This window comes from Hyla sarda, chromosome 1 (genome assembly GCF_029499605.1).
Source record: "Hyla sarda isolate aHylSar1 chromosome 1, aHylSar1.hap1, whole genome shotgun sequence".
In the NCBI taxonomy this organism is placed as follows: Eukaryota; Metazoa; Chordata; class Amphibia; order Anura; family Hylidae; genus Hyla; species Hyla sarda.
Genome location: NC_079189.1, coordinates 522,923,301 through 522,945,938, shown reverse-complemented (window position 1 = coordinate 522,945,938; position 22,638 = coordinate 522,923,301). Strand labels below are relative to the sequence as shown.

General features: G+C 42.0%; 1 protein-coding gene across 1 annotated transcript in view; it reads right to left on the bottom strand.

Moving 5' to 3' along the window:
• The window catches only part of EDIL3 (EGF like repeats and discoidin domains 3), an 815,229-nt gene that overhangs the window by 219,322 nt on the left and 573,269 nt on the right, over positions 1 to 22,638 (bottom strand). The window contains exons 6-7 of the mRNA XM_056538782.1: positions 21,184 to 21,339; positions 13,545 to 13,689 (exon numbers count right to left, since the gene is read on the bottom strand). Of these exons, the coding sequence (XP_056394757.1) occupies positions 13,545 to 13,689; positions 21,184 to 21,339 (301 nt within the window). The remainder of the gene's footprint in view (positions 1 to 13,544; positions 13,690 to 21,183; positions 21,340 to 22,638) is intronic.

The following is a 22,638-nucleotide window of genomic DNA, read 5'->3' as shown; positions in this document are numbered from 1 at the left end:
GAGTAAGTGATCTGTCCAAGTTGCTGTTATGGCTGTGCAGGAACCACTTTCACCCAGTGGGCCATATAGGACATGTATTGTCCCTGACTGAAGCTACAGCTCCACACGTCGGCACTGCCGTTTGCTTTGGTACACTTTGGTTGAGTGGGGTGGTGGGTGGTAATACCAGTACCCGGTGATGAAGGTGGGTGAAAGAAGGAGAACTTGGTATGACATGTGTGGCATCAGGTGGGTGGCAGGATCAGAATAGTAGTTGAGGCAGGTAGGCAGAAGAAAACGGTCTCTTTTGGCAAAGTGTTGGTGTGCACAAGTAAGTATTGCGGATATGCATTAGCTAAAACTTTACTTTTCTTAGGACAAAATATATGGACCCAAATGTTTTTTTTTAAATCTAACAAAAGGAAAGGTGTGCAAAAAACCCTCATGTGCCACCTACACCACCAAATATTCATGCGATGCAAAGACCTCTAAAAGGTGGAAGGGAACAACATATGGTCCATTGTAATAGGTGGGGTAAAATCTTCCCCTGTAAGGCCCTACTCTAGCACTATTAATTCCCTTCTTGGCAAGTGTAACTCGCCCTAAAAAGGACGGCCCCACACAGGAACCTCTCCCCATTTCCACCTAAAAACACTGCCATTTCAAGGTAATCCCTCCTACCTGCTTTGCCGCATTCCCAGAATTCCTTGCACCATGTTCTCACATGTGGATCCACCATTTAAGATGCCCTGGAGCATGGAGCACACTAATTGGAGTTTAATGAAGCGATTAATGCAATCGAATCGAGGTGATATTGAGATTTGTTGCTAAGCAAATTTTTCCTGAAATTCGTAACGAATTTGGATTCGTCAGATTCGATTCGCTCATCCCTTATATATATATATATATATATATATATATATATATATATATATATATATAATTTTTTTTTTCATCTTTTCTGCCCAACTCATCAGAAAAGAACTGAACTCTTCTAACAAAGGTTAGAATTTAGACTCAATATTTTCTCGGAGTTACTTAAGCCTCATCACTTATGGAAATCTTTCATTTAATAAGTGGAAGGAAGCATCTTAATGTTGGCTGCAGATGTTTCTCATTACTTGGTTTTATCTAAACACAGCTTGTAATAATATATGAAGATGTGTTGATCCCTTTCAGCAGGTTTTGAATCCAAAATTATTGACCTTGATGTTCTACAATTATGTCTCTGAGGAACAGAACTCGAAATACATAATCTACTTTGAATCTTAGATTTGCCGCAAATAAAAACATGGACAATCTGTTCATGAACATCATGATATGCTAAGATAATTGAGAACTAACAGCACTGTGTATACTAAGTAGAGCAGAAAACATGACGGATGTGCGGAATAACAAATGAAAAATTAAGTCTAATTCTTTTACTTCTTTAGCAATTTGCTACTATTGACAGCACTGTTCTGCATATATGCAATACCATAAAAATTGGATATAAAATATCCAAGAAAAGTTTTAGATATTAACATGAAAAGTCCTAACAAACCATCATTTAATATGAAAAGCCCTGGCAGGAACTAGAAATGTATGTTTACATGTCTTTCCATGTTTGTCAAGGTGCTGTAAATCCATGATATATCCAATTTCCTCCCATAGAGGTCATGGCTTCCTTTTTTACTTATGATTATGTATGATGGATGTTCGATTGTGAACCCCAGTAGGGATAGCATATTAATGTAACCCCTCTGGTACAATAATGCCCAATATATCACACACCCCTAAAACATGCAACTTTATTATTTCTATATTTCGTTCCCTAATACAAGTCCAAATCACCCCACTTTTACTTTTCCCATAGAAAAAAAAAACATATAAATAAAAATAAATATAAACATATGTGGAATCGCCACATGCGTAAATGTCTGAAATATAAAAATATATCATTAATGAAACCGCACGGTCAATGGCGAACGTGAAAAAAAAACCAAAGTCCAAAATAACTTATTTTTGGTCACTTTTTTATCATGAAAAAATGAATAAAAAGCGATCAAAAAGTCTGATCAATAAAAATATGGTACCGATAAAACTTCAGATCACGTCGCAAAAAATGAGCCCTCATACCGCCCCATACATGGTAAAATCAATTATAGGGGTCAGAAGATGACAATTTTAAACGTATACATTTGCCTGCATGTAGTTATGATTTTTTCCAGAAGTACTACAAAACCAAACCTATATAAGTAGGGTATCATTTTAATAGTATGGACCTACAGAATAAAGATAAGGTGCCATTTTTACTGAAAAATGTACTGCGTAGAATCAGAAGCCCCCAGAAGTTTTTTCTTCAATTTTGTTGCACAATGATTTGTTTTTCCATTTCACCGTAGATTTTTGGGTAAAATGACTGATGTCACTGCAAAGGAGAATTGGTGGTGCAAAAAATAAGCCATCATATGGATTTTTAGGTGCAAAATTGAAAGGGTTGTGATTTTTAAAAGTGAGGAGGAAAAACGAAAGTGCAAAAACGGAATAACCCGTGGTCCTTAAGGGTTAAAAGTTAAGTTTTACGTAATGCATATCCTCAATACTAACTTGTGGTGTGATGTGGAGGAATGTCTATAACTGGGAAGCAGCGCCTTAAACATGTTTTGCACTATCCATATTTGTGAAGTGTTGGTCTGGCACCATGGTCAATCGATCCTGGCTGATCCATGCCTGATTCATCTTCACAAAGGTCAGACTCTCCACATTTTTCGTGGACAGATGAGTTCTTCTTGGGGTTGCTATGGCCCCGCCACACTAATCACCCGCTCTGAAGGCACACTACTGGCTGGGCAGGACAGCTTTTCCAGGGCAAACTTTGCAAATTAAGTTTGGCTGCCAAGAAGTCCAGTGGATCTTCAAGGCGTGTTTGCATGGTAATGTCAAGATATGCCACCACCTGCTGGTTCAGGTTCTGCTCCAGGTTTACCTGCTGCTAGTGACTTGCTTCACTATGCAGGTTAAGAAAGCTACTCATCAGCGACTGTAGAGTCATGCTGCTTCTGATGGAGCTGGTACTGCTCCTGCCATCTCTCCCCAGCAGCCATGGCAGTGGAAGGTGAGCACAGAGGGCCCCCCGAATCAGACCCCCCGAATCAGACCTCAGGCTTCATTGTCACAGCACAGACAAGATGTTCTTCCCGTTGTCGGTCACCATGGTTCCCATATCCAATTTTCATGGAGTAAGCCATGATTCGATTTCTTCATGAATTACTTTTAGCAGTTCATCCTATGTGTGACTCTGTTCGCCAAGACAAACCATGTGAAGAACAGCGTGACGCAGCAGTGCATGCTGGAGGGGCACTGAGACTTGTCTGTGCAGTGGAGACTGAGGACAAGGAGGAGCATGGGGAGGCGGAGTGGCACACTGTCATAGGACCAACGGCCTGAGAGCATGGAGGCGGAAGTGACGTGACCTGTTCAAGTTGCTGTTGTGGCTATACAAGAACCACATTTACCCAGGGGGCCATAAAGAACATGTATTCTCCCTGACCACAGTTACAGCTCCACATGTCGGCGCTGCCGTGCACTTTGGTACACACTGACAAGCTCAAGGACTGGCCCATCTAATATTTCCTCAAAATTGTGTATGGCTGGTACTGCCTTCTTTGCACAGAAATGACGGTTTGGGACTCTCCACCTCGGCTCGGCACAAGCCATCAGTTCTCTGAAAGGTGTAGAGTTTGCCAAGAGTCTGCAGTCCCACCACTTAAAAAGGGAGGGACTGCAGCACCAGCAACTTTGAAAGGAGCAGATTCAGCTTCTGAGCTGTTGAATGAGTGGGCGCATATTGTTGTCTCTTGGATATGGCTTTGCCGATGGATTGCTTGTGGAATGACTGACTCGAAGTAGGAGGAGAAAGAGCATCTGGAGCAACAAAAGATAGGTTTAACACACAGCTCCCTTTGGCTGAGGTGGTGGACCCTTGGCTGGCTGAAACAGGGAGCGGCGTGCCACTGGGTGATGCAGAAGGCTGGACCACTTCCTGTGTTCATTTGGGGTAAAGAAAGACAGGGGACGGGGGGATGTAGGAGATGACTGAAATCTGTAAATACGCTGGAAGTGCAAATCGATAAGATTCAGAAGGCAAATTATTTAATAAAAGACTAAACCCAAGAATAATGGGTACAACTTAAGATTACTTGGGAGATGACAAGAAGCAATATCAGAAAATATTATTTTACTAAAGATGCTTGGAACAAACTTTTAGCAGATGTGGTTGATAAATCCACAGGAAATGAACGTAAACATGTAATATATATCTATCCTAAGATAAAGATAAAAATAAAATAAGAGAAGAACAGATGTACTGTGCAGTCTTTTTCTGTCATCAATCTCCAGTACGTCGCTATGTTTCTATCTTAGCAACAGATAAAAGAACACAAAACTATTTTAAATATTACTTTATTGGTCACTTAGGAGGTAACTGTTTGGGGAGATTTATAAAATCTTGTGTAGAGGAAAAGTTGACCAGTTGCTCTTTTAATCTCCAGAGGCCTTTTAAAAAAAATTAAAGGAGTACTCTGACTGGTTGCTATGGGCAACTGGCAAACTTTTCCTCTGCACAGGTTATAATATATTCCCCCACTCGTAGGTTTACCCATGGCTAAATAAAAGATCTACAGAGCCTTAAATGCTTACAATCATCGTATCGCAAGCAAAGAAAATAATGTTTCATTCAGTCCACTTTCCCCTGTTATATCTATCTGTACACATCTTGCTTGCGCTCAGTATATTTCTTCTCAAACTACCGTATTTCCGCTAGAAACTCATAGACAATTTTTAAGAGCTACTGCAACCTTTGGCAAAAGTCAAAAGGAAAATGATTTGAGAAAATGTAATAAGTCAGACATGGTTGTTTCAGTCGGTAGGGTATGGATGTCTAGCCAAAAGCTAGGTATAATTGCATCTACTGGCAAAGTGAAGGATATTTCAGCTTGCCGTTCAACTAGTCATTTCCTAGCATTATTACTTGCAGCAATGTTTTCTGGTTCCCTCCAGCGTCACATACATCTTTGAGAAACTAATGAACATTGCAAAACCATTAAGACAAACTTATCAATGAAATCTGAATCATAAAAAAGGAAATGCAGTATGTGCTACCTCGCTCATTTTCAGAGGTGAGGTCTTGTATGTACAGTAAGGCTGATGTGTGATCTTATAAGACCCTTAGGATACCACTTAAATGTTTAATAGGTGGGGACCATTGTGCTAAGCAGAATGACTGATGGCAAGCAAGGAAGGGAGGAGAATAAGAACTGATCAGACCCGCTCTGTGGTTAAGTCTATGTTCGTAATTCGTAAAATAGCTGAATCACTGTGGAGGACATTTATCAAAACTTGTGGAGAGGAAAAGTTGATCAGTTACCCATAGCAAACAATCAGATTGCTTATTTCAATTTTAACCCCTTAAGGACCAAGGATGTACAGGTACGTCCTTAGTCCTGCTCCCGTGATATAACGTGGGGTTACACGGTAACCCTGCATCATATCACGGCGGGCCCGGCGTCATAGTGAAGCCGGGACCCGCAGCTAATAGCGCGCAGCTCCGATCGTGGCGCCGCGCGCTATTAACCCTTTAGCCGCGTGCTCAGAGCTGAGCCACATGGCTAAAAGTGAAATAAAAACTGTTGGTTAACTCAGTGGGCTGTTCGGGATAGCCGAGGCGAAATCGCGGCATCCCAAACAGCTTACAGGGATGAGCAGTCAAGCGGCAGAATCATCGATCACTGGTTTCCTATGAGAAACCAGTGATCAATGATAAAGATCAGTGTGTGCCGTGTTATAGGTCCCTATGGGAGCTATAACACTGCAAAAAAAAAGTGAAAAAAAAGTGAATAAAGATCATTTAACCCCTCTCCATAAAAAAAAAACACAGTGTAAATAAAAATAAACATATATGGTATCACCGCATGCGGAAATGTCCGAATTATAAAAATATATTGTTAATTAAACCACTCGGTCAATGGCGTACGCGCAAAAAAATTCCAAAGTCCAAAATAGTGCATTTTTGGTCACTTTTTATATAATTAAAAATCAATAAGTCCTATCAATGCAAAAATGGTACCGTTAAAAACTTCAGATCACGGCGCAAAAAATGAGCCCTCATACCGCCCCATACACAGAAAAATAAAAAAGTTATAGGGGTCAGAAGATGACAATTTTAAAAGTATTAATTTTCCTGCATGTAGTTATGATTTTTTCCAGAAGTACGACAAAATCAAACCTATATAAGTAGGGTATAATTTTAATCATACTAAAATCCTATGGAGCAATGTGTACTTCTAACCAGCCCTCTTTTGATTCCCCTCCCTTTTTTTTTAGCTAGCCCAGAATTAGGACTTCCACCAACATATGTATCATACATATACACCATAAATGTTACAGTGTACAACGAGCACAGGGACAGACATTGGCCCTAATTTACTATTGTAAACCCAAAATATTTTGTTGGGTCGTGCACCAGAGTCTGGCGCCAGGATTTGCGCCAGAATTTTCACCAGAATTGAAAAAAAAAACCTGACTAACTCTCCATTTTACTCAGAAAACCCAAAAAAGGGCGTGTCCATGGGGAAAGCGGGTGTGGTTGCAAAAAGGGGGCGTGGTCCCAACATTTTCACAAAAACCCAACATATTTACTAAGGTTTCCACAGAAAATGTGGTGGATTTTAGCTGAGGAAAACCTGACAGATCAGAGCATGTGTAAAAAAAAGAAAAATGTAGGGAAAAGTGCAAATTGTAGGGAAACCTTAGTAAATTCCGTGGAAAAAAATTGTAGGAAAGGAAAACCTACAATGAAAACTACACTCTACTCTTAGTAAATCAGGGCCAATGTTTAAGAAATCTAAACAGGTGAACATGTTCTAACGATAGTAACTAAAGAGTCTTCATCTACCTTAGGCTTAAGAGGGTATTCCATAGGCTAGATTTTTAAAATGATTTTGTATTCAGGGTTATGGTGAATAAAACAACAACAACAAAAAATATATATCTTCTGCGCAGTGCTTCCAGGTTCAAGGCTGGCACAAGGAATTGCCAGCTCAGCTCAGTGGCCACAGTGGTATTCAGCCTGAGTGGACAATTCCATATGTCATCCCTGAACCCGGAAGTATTGTGCAGTGGGATTGGTGCTCCATGAGAACAGAGACAGTAGGGGAGCTAGAGAGCTAAGTATAGGTTTTTTTTTTTTTTTCAAATAACCTACAACATATTTATTTGTAAAAAAATGACTCCCTGTTGTACCCATTTTTTCTTCCAATGCTCCAATTCTTATTTTTTCTTCCAATGCTACATGAATATATTTTGACAGCTAAAACACAGACTTCAAGCCCCCATTCTTATTCCATAAGGGGGAATTAGCAGGGTGAGGCTAAACAGTCACCCTGCTCCCCCTCTTACTGCACAGCTCTGTTCCCCTGTAACTCCATGAGATGCTCATAGAGTTACATGGAGAGAATGACTTACATGAAACAGCTGGTCCCAAGGCATTGTTCAGGGACAGAAGCAGTGTGTTTAGCAGGGGGAACAGAGCCGCATGAGAAGAGGGGGGAGCAGAATTGCTGTTTAACCTCACCCTGCTAATACCTTTTTATGGAATATTTCCATCTACAGACCCATATAAGGGCTTTTTTTTTGCATGGCCAATTGTACTTTGTAATGAAACCTCTCATTTTACCATAAAATGTATGGCGAACCCAAACAAAATTGTTTTTTAGGGAGGAAATTTAAATGAAAACCACAATTTTGCACATTTTGGAGGGTTTCGTTTTCACACTGTACACTTTATGGTATAAATGATATGTGTTCTTTATTTTGTGGGTCAATACGATTAAAATGATACCCATGGCTAGATACTTTGACCATCTATAACTTTCTCATTTTTCTGTATATAGGGCAGTATGATGGCCGTTCACCATAAGGGATCATTAACATTATATTTGGATAGATCGGACATTTACGCACATTTACCAAATATGTTTATTTAAAAAAAAATATGCTTTTTGGGGTAAAATGGGAAAAACGGAGGGGATTTTCCACTTTTTTTTACTTTTTATTTTTACATTTTTCAACTATTTTTTTTTAACACTTTATGTCCCCATAGGGGACCATCTATAGCAATCATTTGATTGCTAATACTGTTCAGTGCTATCCATAGGACATAGCACTGATCAGTATTATCGGCTATCTCCTGCTCTGGTCTGCTCGATCTCAGACCAGAGCAGGAGACGCCGGGAGACGGACGGAGGCAGGTGAGGGGACCTCCGTCCGCCATTACATATGATCGGATCGCTGCGACAGCGCTGCGGGCGATCTGATCATCCATATATCTGACCGCATTGCCGCAGATGCCGTGATCTGTACTGATTACGGCACCTGAGGGGTTAATGGCGGACATCCGTGCGATCACTGATGTCGGCCATTACCGGCAGGTCCCCAGCTGATGATAGCAGCCGGAACCTGTCGTGTATGACACGAGCACCGCTCCGATGCTCACGGTCATTCACAGGATGTAAATGTACGTCCTGGTGTGGGAAGTACCGCCAAGCCAGGACGTACATTTACGTTCATGGTCGATAAGGGGTTAATGAGAATTTAAAATCCTTAAAGGGGTACTCCGGTGGAAAACTTTTTTTTTTTTTTTATATCAACTGGTGCCAGAAAGTTAAACAGATTTGTAAATTAGAAACAAATAATGTTGCCCGGACCTTCTAGGTGAGTATAAATATACTAAATTTGGATTTATAATTATAGAAAAAATAATATTGGGCCGTGCTTCAAAAATAATGTTATATTTATTAAAATGACAATGTAAAAGGTTATTCCTCACAGGGCCCTGTGTGGAGAACACATAAAATACAGGCAATAGATATTAAAGATGCATAAAAAGAATATGTGTATAATTATACCACTGGCATGAATACTACTCACTGAGGAAAGGGTTGCATTATATCATCCGGAAACGCATCTAATCTTGTATGCACAAGCCACTGGCATAAACGCTATTTATGAAACGCTATTTATGAATTGTGTCTGTGACCTTCTGTGAACTTCAGTGGATCCAGCATCTGTCCGGTCCAGCCTTTGCAAGGCCAACTCAGGTGCATTGTTTCCAGCTTCAACACCTGCTGACGTCACACGCCGACAACATGAGGTGATCAAGGATGTGCTGGCCGCACGAGAAATTCCTGCCAATCTGCAAGAACTCATCCATCTAGCTACCCGCATTGACATGCGTTTTTCTGAGCGACACCAAGAGCTCCGCCAGGAAAAAGACTTAGATCTCTGGGCACCTCTCCCACAGTATCCGTTGCAATCTACGCCTGGGCCTCCCGCCGAGGAGGCCATGCAAGTGGATAAGTCTCGCCTGACCCAGGAAGAGAGGAATCGCCGTAGGGAAGAAAATCTCTGTCTTTACTGTGCCAGTACCGAGCATTTCTTGGTGGATTGCCCTATCCGTCCTCCACGCCTGGGAAACGCACGCACGCACCCAGCTCACGTGGGTGTGGCGTCTCTTGGTTCCAAGTCTGCTCCTCCACGTCTCACGGTACCCGTGCGGATTTCTTCTTCAGCCAACTCCTCCCTCTCAGCCGTGGCCTGCTTGGACTCCGGTGCCTCTGGAAATTTTATTTTGGAGTCGTTTGTTAATAATTTCAGCATCCCGGTGGCCCGTCTCGTCAAGCCGCTCTACATTTCCGCGGTCAACGGAGCCAGATTGGACTGCACCGTGCGTTACCGCACAGAGCCCCTCCTCATGTCTATTGGACCCCACCTTGAGAGGATTGAGTTCTTCATTCTCCCCAACTGTACCTCTGAGGTCCTCCTCGGTCTGCCTTGGCTCCGGCTTCATTCCCCCACCATTGATTGGACCACCGGGGAGATCAGGAACTGGGACTCTGCCTGCCACAGGAAGTGCCTCTCCCCCCCTCCCAGTCCCGTCAGGCAAGCCTCTGTGCCTCCCCATGGCCCCCGTCCTGGTGTCACACTGCCCCGTGCCAGGCCTCGCCCTCTGCCCTCCCTCCCCATTCCCACTCCTGCTGTACTGCCTGCCGTTGAGGAAACCCTCCATTCTTTCCCGGTGTCCTCATCCCAGGGGAGGCAGTTACCGGACAAAGAGAAGGGGAGACCTAAGGGGGGGGGTACTGTTACGCCTAGCGCTCCGGGTCCCCGCTCCTCCCCGGAGCGCTCACGGCGTCTTTCTCCCTGCAGCGCCCCGGTCAGTCCCGCTGACCGGGAGCGCTGCACTGTCTTGGCCGTTGGGGATGCGATTCGCACAGCGGGACGCGCCCGCTCGCGAATCGCATCCCAGGTCACTTACCCGTCCCGGTCCCCTGCTGTCATGTGCTGGCGCGCGCGGCTCCGCTCTCTAGGGCGCGCGCGCGCCAGCTCTCTGAGACTTAAAGGGCCAGTGCACCAATGATTGGTGCCTGGCCCAATTAGCTTAATTGGCTTCCACCTGCTCCCTGCCTTTATCTGACCTCCTCCCATGCACTCCCTTGCCGGATCTTGTTGCCTTGTGCCAGTGAAAGCGTTTAGTGTGTCCAAAGCCTGTGTACCTGAACTTCTGCTACCCATCCTGACTACGAACCTTGCCGCCTGCCACCGACCTTCTGCTACGTCTGACCTTGCCTCTGCCTAGTCCTTCTGTCCCACGCCTTCTCAGCAGTCAGCGAGGTAGAGCCGTTGCTAGTGGATACGACCTGGTTGCTACTGCCGCAGCAAGACCATCCCGCTTTGCGGCGGGCTCTGGTGAATACCAGTAGCCTCTTAGAACCGGTCCACTAGCACGGTCCACGCCAATCCCTCGTTGACACAGAGGATCCACTACCTGGAAGCCGAATCGTGACAGTGAGCTACTTGTATCCAGTGTGCGGTCCTTGGTCCCACACCGCCAGCATTGCAGCCCAGTGGTGAGAATTTTTCCATCTACAGCGCCTGCCAGCGCCAACGGTCCTCCGGCAGCTTGTCTACATTGGCGCCTGCAAGCGCCAATAGCCCGTGATGACCACCACCGCTCCACACTAAGGACTCTGCCAGGCTATCTCTTTGTCACCATCTGGGACCACCGCACAGAGGATCCAGTGCGCTTTATTATCCAGGCACTGCCACAACAATATGTGTTTACAGTGCGGACTGCCCGAGTTGTTACATAAGACCGGTAACATATTTGAATTGCTACAAACTGCCTAGCATTATAAAAAGGACACATTCTGCACATACGTATTTGAATGTGGTAACTAGCCACTTAAATAGCGTATTATTTTAGCCTTGTACGTGGCTTGTTTTGTGCAATAGGTATCTTCTTATCTAGAATAGGCATTTCCTTGTTGCAGACAAGAAACTACATATTCATGCCAGTGGTATAATTATACACATATTCTTTTTATGCATCTTTAATATCTATTGCCTGTATTTTATGTGTTCTCCACATAGGGCCCTGTAATTAATAACCTTTTACATTGTCATTTTAATAAATATAACATATTATTATTGAAGCACGACCCAATATTCTTTTTTCTATAATTATAAATCCAAATTTCGTATATTTATACTCACCTAGAAGGTCCGGGCAAAAGTATTTGTTTCTGGTTTTCCCTTTTTGCAACTAAGGTATAGTTGCATGCCCAAGTTTGACCTCGGTGTGTATTAGTAATTGTGAGCTGCACATACACATTTTTTTTCCAGATTTGTAAATTACTCCTATAAAAAAATCTTAATCCTTCCAGTACTTATTAGCTGCTGAATACTACAGAGGAAATTATTTTCTTTTTGGAACACAGTGCTCTCTGCTGACATCATGACCACATTGATTTTTTTAATAGAAGTAATTTACAAATCTGTTTAACTTTCTGGCACCAGTTGATAAAAAAAGGGGTTTCCACAGGAGTACCACTTTAACTCAACTAATGGAAAAGTAACCGCTAGGGTCTGACTGCTGTGACCCCCAGCAAAATTAAGAATGGACGTTTCCAATTGCAACTTGTAAATAAAGTAATAGTGCACTTATATGACTACCGCTTCATCCACTGCTATGTGAACCATAAACATGGCAGTAGCCATGCAGGTGCATTATGGCTCCACCTAGGAGCACTCGGGGATCTATGTTCATGAGATAGCTTGGGGTGTCATCGGTCAGCCTTCCAGTGACACATTTTTCATCTAACCTAAAAATAAGTGACAAATGTCATTAGTAGGCCAAACCCCTTTAAGGAGAGGTCATCAATATTCTATTCTCAGAGGACCCCATTAGGTTTTAAAGTTAGTGTACATGCTGATAATGATATTTATTAATATAAAAAACACACCACAGTATTTACTATCTGACAAAATCTACTATGAAATGCATGCTTCACCTCCACCGACAATCATCTTTCATTATATGTGACATTTCTTTGCCATAAATATTGTGCACTCCACCAACATACAGAGGAGGATGCGGTGCATTAGTATAAGACACAAGTGCTACCTTTGATGGAAAAAGTCATGACCTTGAAAATCAAAATAATTGCAGGAAACCAATTAACTTAGCGAGTCCACGGCTGATAAATTGGGCGGCTTAGAAATTGGGTGTCAGGAATGAAAGACAACAGAAATTTATTTGGCTGAAGTACCTTTATTAAGCCTTCTGTTCACCTCACCAAATCCTGACACACTTGAAACAGGAAGATTAATGCAGCAGATTTTCAATTTGGTGTCATTTTTGTGTGGCTCTGGAAGGCCAGAAATCATTTAACGCAAATTGTTTTGCTGTATCACACTTGAACTCAGCGACCGCCACTTATACAATAAGAGTAGTCATCTAAAACGTTACCTGTAAATGGATTTGTCGCCTGCTCTAGGAGAGGGAAAAAATGTGCAAAATGAAATTGCTTTAGTGCAGTAGAGGCAGTGTGTCTAAGATAATATGTGACAAAGGGGTCAAACTTTAGGTTTTGTTCGCCAAACTTTGTTGGAGGGTCAATGAGCTAGGTCATGTATCTATTTGCCGCAGCGGCCGCACATAGAATGGTAACCGTTCAGCATTTGGAACATAAAACAAATCATTTGGCTGCTGTTTAATATTCAGTCTTATTGAAAAAGATACAGCATGGAAGAAATGCGACATAAAAGGAAAGATCCCTCTAACAGAAAATAAACATTGCTATCATGATATGTCATCTCATTTGTTAGCAGTTTTTTTCCTAGGATCCTGACAACACAATACAGTGGGAACGAAAGATAAATTACAAAAATAAACCGGAGTAATTTAAAAGCTTCAAACTTCTTATCATCACCAAAAATAAATATGGACAATCTGTCAGCTTCAGACATTTTTAACCTTTGGCTGCAAATATTCTGCTCCTCATAAGTATTCTCTAAGCTCTAGCCTCTTTACGCAGTGTTTCATTCTGTCACACAAGCAGCCCACCAGACATCTGCCTGTGTGTTTTCTTATTCTACTGTGTAAAATGCTTAAAAATAGGAATTACTTTAGAGAGTGAGATACATAGAATGAGCAATGCTTTCCATCATGGTAAGTTTACACCAACCTGATAGTTCACATCCAAGAAGTTCCATCCTCAAGGTACAATGGCGTCTGCACACCTGCGGATACAGGCGAATGTACTGGGCTTCAATGGGTGGAGTAAAAGAATTGGCATAAGGTGTGTTGTTGTCAACATTTCCTCGAAACACCTGTGTTAAAAACAGGACAGCAGTTTAGTTCCAGAATGCTGCCTCCTCCGAGAACCACACTTCTGTTTAACATATGTGCATTTATGTTATTTCATTTGCAATCTTTTTATTGTTTTTTAATTTTACATTACAGATTTATTCTATGGGAAAGTCTTTTTAACCTGACGGTACTGTGTGTGTGTGTGTGTGTGTGAAGGGGGGTATCTAATTTTTTATGGGAAATCTTTTAATCAAAAACTAGTTTTTACTGGTACAGTTTTGCGATATATATGATCTTTTGATTGCTTTCTTTTCTTTTCAGGAGATAGGCTGAGTGTCAGTGTAACATTTTCGGTCCAGGCACCAGGAAAAAGACCAGTGCCGGAGCCGAAAACATCACACTGCCGTGGACTGCAGTGATTGGCTGAGTGCAGTGTGACTCACCAACCACTGGCAACCAGGAAGAGGATCGTGGCAGAGGCCGGAGTGGGTTACCAGATGCACCTGGGGAGCAGCGGCGGGTATGCATCCCTTTTCTTTTTTTGACTGCCGGCAGTCTGAAAAACATTTTTTACATCCCAGGGTACCCCTTTAATGGAAACCTGATCCAGGGTGTTCAGGACCTCAGACTGGGCCAAAAGCTCACCTTCCAATATGGCAATGACACTAAGCACACAGCCAATAGAACACAGGAGTGGCTTAAGGACAACACTAGAAATATCTGGGTCAATTAAGTGCAGAACAAAGGAGAAAACTTGTAATTCTGTAAAAGCATCTTTCATTCAGATGGATCCAACTTAATGGTCCACATGTTAACTACAGCTGCTGCAAGAAAAACATGTGACCAAACAGAACCCCCTCATCCAGCAATTACAGGTGAATGTCAGGCGTCCCACAAACCAAATTTACAGCATTCAGCTGATCACTCTGTGGGCTGTGTTTAGAGAAGGCATTGTCCTACAGAATTCAAGCCAAATTTTTAAAACTCAGCTCTCACATTTGAGTCCAAAAGCCAACATTGAGAAATGCTTAATAGGGTAATTTTGTGCTATTTGCTAACGAAAAGGGAAAAAAAAAATCATCTCTCAAATTTTAGCTATCCTGTCATACAAATGCCAAAAGGGTTCTGTTTTGCAACAAGTTTTACCCCTAGAAATCACAGGATTAATGTTAATTTGTTTCTGCTAACCACACATATACTTAGAGAAGCATTACAGCAATAGAGAAGCATAACAGGGCTTTAACGTATTACCGTATTTATCGGCGTATAACACGCACTTTTTAGGCTAAAATTTTTAGCCTAAAGTCTGTGTGCGTGTTATACGCCGATACACCCCCAGGAAAGGCAGGGGGAGAGAGGCCGTCGCTGCCCGCTTCTCTCCCCCTGCCTTTCCTGGGGTCTAGAGCGCTGCTGTCGGCCCTTTTCACCCCCTGGTTATCGGCGCCGCTGCCCGTTCTGTCCCCCTGACTAGCGGTGCCGGCGCCGATTGCCAGGGAGAGAGAAGCGGCGCCGACAGCCAGGGGGAGAGAAGGGGCAGCGGCACCCATTGCCGGCGCCGCTGCCCCGTTGCCTCCCCCATCCCCGGTGGCATAATTACCTGAGTCCAGTCCGCGCTGCTCCAGGCCTCCGTCGTGCGTCCCCGGCGTCATTGCTATGCGCTGAACGGCGCGGCGCATGACGTCAGAGCGCCGTGCATAGCAACGACGCTGGGGACGCACGACGGAGGCCTGGAGCAGCGCGGACCGGACTCAGGTAATTATGCCACCGGGGATGGGGGGAGGCAACGGGGCAGCAGCGCCGGCAATGGGTGCCGCTGCCCCTTCTCTCCCCCTGGCTGTCGGCGCCGCTTCTCTCCCCCTGGCTATCGGGGGGTGAAAAGGGGGTGAAAAGGGCCGACAGCAGCGCTCTAGACCCCAGGAAAGGCAGGGGGAGAGAAGCGGGCAGTGACGGCCTCTCTCCCCCTGCCTTTCCTGGGGGTATATCGGGGTATACACGCGCACACATGCACCCTCATTTTTTCATGCATATTTGGGTAAAAAACTTTTTTTACCCAAATATCCTTGGTAAAATGAGGGTGCGTGTTATAGGCCGGTGCGTGGTATACCCCGATAAATACGGTATGTGTACTATACTGGCCGGAGACTGCTAGCTCAGCAGATGCTGTACCACTTTCTCCTCCAGTTACGCCCTATCCTTAGATGTAGCCACTAAGTGTGGTGAGAACAGTGCCTTAAAGTGTTATTATGGGGATCAGTCATCATATTTACTGATGGGTTCCAAAGGTAAAATGAAGAGTTGTGGGAAATGAGGGACCACTGGGAGACAAATGGTGCCATCTATGTGAACTCTGATTCATTCTAAGGGCTGGACAGGCTGTTGCAAATGGCCGAGCTTTAGATAATTACCCCATATAACTTCTATACTTTTTACTTTACACAAAGTAACATTACTTTGAATACCGTGCGCATTTAACTGGAGAACAATAATTATATAGTGCTCTTCCAAAACATATTACTTTCTGATGTCATATTGTAAGAGGTTAAGATAGGGGCAATATGTAGTTTCATAAAATGCAATCTGGTAATTAAAAAAAAGATTTGCTGTCTATTTGGTGCACTTGATATTGTATATGGTGTTTTAACATTCACTTTACTATGGCAACATCTTATAAAGGTAACATACAGAGAGGTTAATTCCTAGCCATGTATACCCTGCTCGATCTCTATTTCTAGTAGCCTGTGCAACAGCATGAGTTACAGAAAATCATTAACTAATTTTTATGCTGTCAATTTACTTTAACCAAGACAAAATGGATTACTTAGTACTTCGGCTGGAGATAACACAAGAACTGATTATTTTATGTTCTGCATCTTTAAATGGAATATCTGAAGAGATTTACAGCTGCTGACATTTTTCATCTCCTTATAAGTTTATTTTAACAAAATAAAAAAAAAATTTAAAGAAGATTTTGGCTAAGCTTACATGTGGGTGATGATCTTATGTACACGGAGAAGAAAAGATTATGTATTGGTTATTGGAGAACAACTGGCTAAGTAGATAAATTCAATGACTGAACAGAGATATATAGAGATTTCATATACATCCCAGTGTACAACATTGTTTTGTACCGTATGACTATTACTACTGTAGAGCAAAATGTACATTTGCATAAGAAAACATGCAAACATGAGCAGAATTTTACCTAACGCTTCTATAGTAATTGTAGTATGAGTCTTCTCTACTTGGGTTAGGGCTCCTGTACAACAGTACACAGAGCATTTATTGATAGTATATTACATATCAGTGTTATGGAGATAAAGCTTGTATGCTCCCCCCCCCCCCTCCAAAGGATTGTTGGTATATCACTTCAAGACAATGCCTAATGCTATTCTACTACAGTAGAATTTCCCAATAACAAACACCCACTATTGAGAGATGTCACTTATTGGGAAAAAGGCTCAACATTTTTCCTAAAAGACGGAATACTGTACTGTATTCACTCCAGAGTGTAATTACCTATAAAACATGATAAAAAGGGATATTTCAGTAGAACTTGCCAGTGCTGTTTAATCACCCCTTATCCCCCCCATATCATTTCACCCCCTTTATACCCTGTGCCACCTTATTCCCCCATGTCTTGTGTCAAATTAAGATTTTGCTCCATGACCTGACCTTGCTACTTTGCTGCCTGCCTACTGACCATTTGCTATGTTCCTGACTATGCTACTGTGCCGCCTGCCCTAAAATTCTGCTATCCTGACCACGAGCTGCCTTATTCCTCCTGTGCCTCAAATTCCTCAGGCGCCTGTGTGGTCGAGCCGTTTTAGGGGTAACTACCTGGTTGCTTCCGGGGAATAAAAAATTGTCCGCTATTGGGATGTGTCCACTAAGGGAGATTTTGCTGTATTTTGTTCTGCATATAATGTAAATACCATATTGTATAGTGCCCCACCCTTTTGTATGCAATTCAAGGTATAACTGCTTGTATTGTTATATTTGCTATTATCTATTGTAGCAGAAAATAGGAGGTTATAAAAAGAGCTGCTGGCAGAAAGTGCAGTCATTGGGGGTTATTTACTAAGAGTGGAGTGTAGATTTCTTTGTGGGTTTTGATTCCCGATAGGTATTTTTCCACAGTATTTACTAATGTTTCTCTACATTTTGCACTTTTCCAAATTTTTGCTTTTTTTTTTACAACTGTTCTCATCTGTCGGGTTTTTCACACCTCAAATCCACTAAATTTTATGTGAAAACCTAAATTTTATGTGTAAATATGTTGGGAAAACTGTCAGGGACAGGCCCCTTTCGTCGGGACCAGGCCCCCTTTCTTTCTTGACCACACCCCCTTTTCAGGTTTTCCTTGTAAAATGGAGGGTTTGGGCTGTTTTTGTCGCAAATTGTGTCGCGCGGAATATGCAACACAATTTGGGCACAAAACCTGAGAAAAAAGAGTCGGGATCACGTTAGTAAATAAACCTCATTGTGTGTTACTTAAACCCCACTGTATGTTTCTTCATTTTCCCTCACCTCCCAGGCCCTCATTGACTGACTTACAGGGGTCTGTCAGTCAATAAAGGAGGAGCTAATGGTGAAGGCAAGTAAAGCAAGTGAGCCAGGCTGTGGCACTTTAACAGCTTGGTCCCAACTACTTGACAGTTCGCTGAAAAATAAAATGGCAATGTTATAAGTTTGACCACCATCATCAGCTCCAAGAAAGGTAAAGTTTACTTTTATTCACTAAGGTTTTATGTTCACACTTTAAACATTTCTGTGTGGACATTCCACTGACAGCAGTATGTAACAGTGCTAGAACTGCTCAGAAATGTGCTGTCCATTAGACAGCAGTGCAGTTCTTTTTGTAATCCACAGAAAGAATAGACAGGTCCATTCTTTCAGTGGACTTTGGAATCGAAATTTCCACGGAAACATCTGGAGCGGAAATTCTGCCATTTGAGCAATGCAGCTAAATCCCTGTCCATGTGGAATTCTGTTGCTAAATTCTGCTAGAAAGTTCCATTGTGTGAACGTACTACTACATAACTACTATCCAACCATGTCCGCAGCTCTTAGCAGCAAATACATATATGACACATTACCTTTTAGAGGAGATAAATGGTTGTACCCATATTACATTTATCTAAAGATTCTGTCTAGCTAACACTAAATTGTCTAACATTAAAGTTTACTTGTTTAGAAGATTGTTGATTGTGTTTTAGAACTTTCAAGTGTTCTATGCCACCAGAAAAATGGGGCAATCATAAAGTGTACGGTACCTCTGAGACCATGTTCACATGGCAGAATTTCCATGCTGGATTCCGCAGTAGAATCCACCACAGAGATTCTGCTGCAGCAGAGTCCCGCTGAATTCAACGGGATTCTGCTGCACTGTGCACACAGCACAATTTCCCAGCCAGATGTTTCTGGCACTGAAATTCCACTTTCCGTGTGCACACATGTTCATTCTTTGTGCAGAGTCCACATGGAACGCCTTTGAAACGGCACGTTCCTGTGCGGTCCTAGTTTGCAGCCGGCTGTTTGCGGAATGTCGGCACAGAGACTCTCTGTGCGGACATTTGAGACATTGCGAAGGGCCGACACAATACGCCGGCGGTAGGACCGCTCAGGAATGAGCCATCTCCACAAAGAATGAACATGCAGAGTCAGAATTCGGAATTTCCGTGCCAGAAATCTGGCACAAAAATTCTGCCATGTTCCCAGAGCAGAATTTCCGTGGGGAATTTCCGTGTGGACATTCCAAGTGGAATTACACTCATTAATTCTGTCATGTGAACACAGCCTTAGGGCTCGTTCACAAGAGCAGAATTCTTTTCAAACCCGCAGCGGATCTCCCGCTGCGAGTTTGTAAAGGGGCGGAGCCTCCGTGTGCTACCCACAGCAGATTTTCACAAGTAGAATTTCTGTTGTCAAAAATCTGCTGCAGACCCTATTGACTTAAAGTGAATATGGTCTGCAGCGGAATTTTAACAACGGAGATTCCACTGGCAAAAATCTGCTGCAGGTAGCGCACAAAGGCCCCACCCCTTATCAAACTCACGGCGGGAGAGCGGCTGCGGGTTTGAAGAGAAATCTACTCATGTGAATGATTCCTTAGAATGCACTGAAACCAGCAACATTATTTTTTCTTGCTAAAATGTATACCAAAATTAGAAGGGGAAGTGTCTAAAACTAAATTTTATTGGTATGTATTAAAAACCACCCTATATAGACAGGTGTATTCCCATAGGAAAAGAACATGAACGAGACTCGCTGACCTGCCATTGAAGGTCTGTTAGGAATTATACGATCCGGACGATATGTTTATCCTCCAACACACGGAGCACAAATGAGCATCCCCTCTGTATGTGGAAATGCTCCGGAACTGCGCCTAACAGTGTGTTCTATAAGCAGACATAACATTGGTTTGAGTCATGCATTAATACTTATGCAGAGAATGCGTTATTTGTTTGGATACCTGAGTTTACTCTATACAGCATTTGTTGTGGACTCTATTTATCTTGATTTCTATTGGGTACGTATATGTATAAACCCACATGCACTTCTTGGCATAGTTAGATTGGTCCCCTGAGGAAGCCCCCTGTGAATTTTTAACAACACTGCGGGACAGAAACGTATGTTGGGACGTGATATTGATATATTTTTTGGGTATACCTAATAATACATGAGTACTGAGTATCTGATTTTCTTGAGTATTTCTGATATTACACATATACCTTACTGGCATACTATTGAGTAATACCACATTGCATGACTGATACGTGATAGTAATTTGCCGTTGTTTATAGATGCAACTGTATCTTTTTGTACTATTTATATTATTTTGATAGCACCTTTTCCTGTGGGAATACACCTGTCTATATAGGGTGGTTTTTAATACATACCAATAAAATTTTGTTTTTAGGCACTTCCCCTTCTAATTTTGATTTAACTAGCTGGGAACCACTGTACAATACTTAGTCGGCATTTAACCTCATTCTATGTGTAATCTTGTAGTTTTAAAAATGTATACCAGTAAGTAAGATATCATCGCGTACAGTATTCACAGTCCAATCTGCAACCACATTGGGCTGTATATAAAGAATGCATTTGAGACCATGAAGTGTTCTTACTTCATACTTTGTATATGTTTTTAAAACATCATGCTGTAAGTGAGCTTGGACATTGGGGGCAGAAAGGAAGGCGGTGGTATATACATTGACCAAGTCTTGTATGAGAATTAAGCTCTTATGTATACAGTTTCAAGGTCAAATAAATAATGAGTTTATTTACAGACTTTGTTCTCAGTACCACACAAACAGGTTGGCATGTTTAGAGCTACTGAGATATCGTTGCATATTAGAAAGTGAGGCCACTGTTTAGATGCATTTATTATTTGTACACAGCTACAATATATATAAGTGAATGTTTTTTATGTCTTTATGTTAAATCCCATAGAACAAGTTTATAAAAAAAATATAACAGAAATAACGGTCAGGTGGTGTACAAAAAAAGCTTACCATGTCTTCACTGGTTCTTTTTATTTTATATGTTGACCACGTTTTTCCATCATCACTATATGCAATCTTGTATGATTTTATATATTCTGGGCTTCCTATTCTTTTTGCTCCTTGCGTAATAACACCAGTGACTCTCATTTTTCTCTGTAGGTTTATCTGTTAAGATATAAGAAGGGAAATAATAATCATGAGTCATACATGAGGATGTCTGAATAACTCTTCTTAAATAATAATTTTAAAAAATCCTTCATGTATATTATCCAAACATATTCCGTAGCATAGTACGTAGCATGCCATCACTCAAATTGTTTCATGTGTACATTGGGACTCGCAATCTAAATTCCAACATATCAGTATATTTATGAAACCAGAGGAAACCTATGGAAATACAAGGAGAACATACAAACTTCTTGCAGACGTTGTCCTTGGTGGCATTTGAATCCAGGACCCTAGTGCTATAAGGCACTAGGCAACAGGAATTGAGATAATCTAATTTTACATTACATTAAAAAAAGTAAATAAACCCCTCCTTGAAGACAAGAAAGCCATGATTTTTTGAGATCTGACCATCTAAGTCTTTCACCTTTTTTCAGTTTTAAAACCAATGGTTTCAGTACTAGTGAAAATTTAGATATTAAAGGGGTACTCCGCACGCTCTACACGAATGCTTGGTGCAGCAGATTGATTGCGGGGGTCCTTTTGGATAGGGGATAAGATGTCTAGGGGCAGAGTACCCCTTTAAGATTCAAGTATGCAAAAATTACCTAAAATAATTCACAGGTAAAATCTGCAGCGGATTACCATATCAGACACATAATTGAGATTTTACATCTCATCCACATGCCGTAAAATTTTTATGGATGGCTCCTGTTCTGGAGGATTTGAGCCAATCAAGTATTACAAGGGCTGCTATTCATCTGAATGGCTGCCATGCAATACTACACTTTCACTGCAGCAGCCACTGCAAGGAAGATGCTTGGCTGGCTGGCAGCGGTTTCTGATATCAACTGCTAGCCAAGTGGTATTGGGTGCTACTTTTTAAAGATGTTATATAATCATTTATAATTAATGTCCTAAACCCCTTAATGATAGGTCTTTGGCCTGATCCATCTATATTCTTTCATGGAAACAACTCAAATACCAGCCTAAAAACCCTTAAAAAAGTAGCCTAAAATCAGAGCTAGAAAACACATTTTCAAGAGGATTCGGGAGTATGTGATACAAGAGGGATCGGATGACCTAGAGGTAATCTATCGTTTCTTACACTCAATGATTCCAGAACGCACAGAAATTTTCCAAAATTCTCTGAAGTGTTCAGCATAAAGAACATTCAAACTGTATCATTTTATTTTCACTGAAAATAACACCACTCTCTATCAGTAAGGGTGATTGAGAACAGTAGACTTTCACACACTTGATGTATAACCAGGCCAGAAGCCATTTCTTATAAAAGTT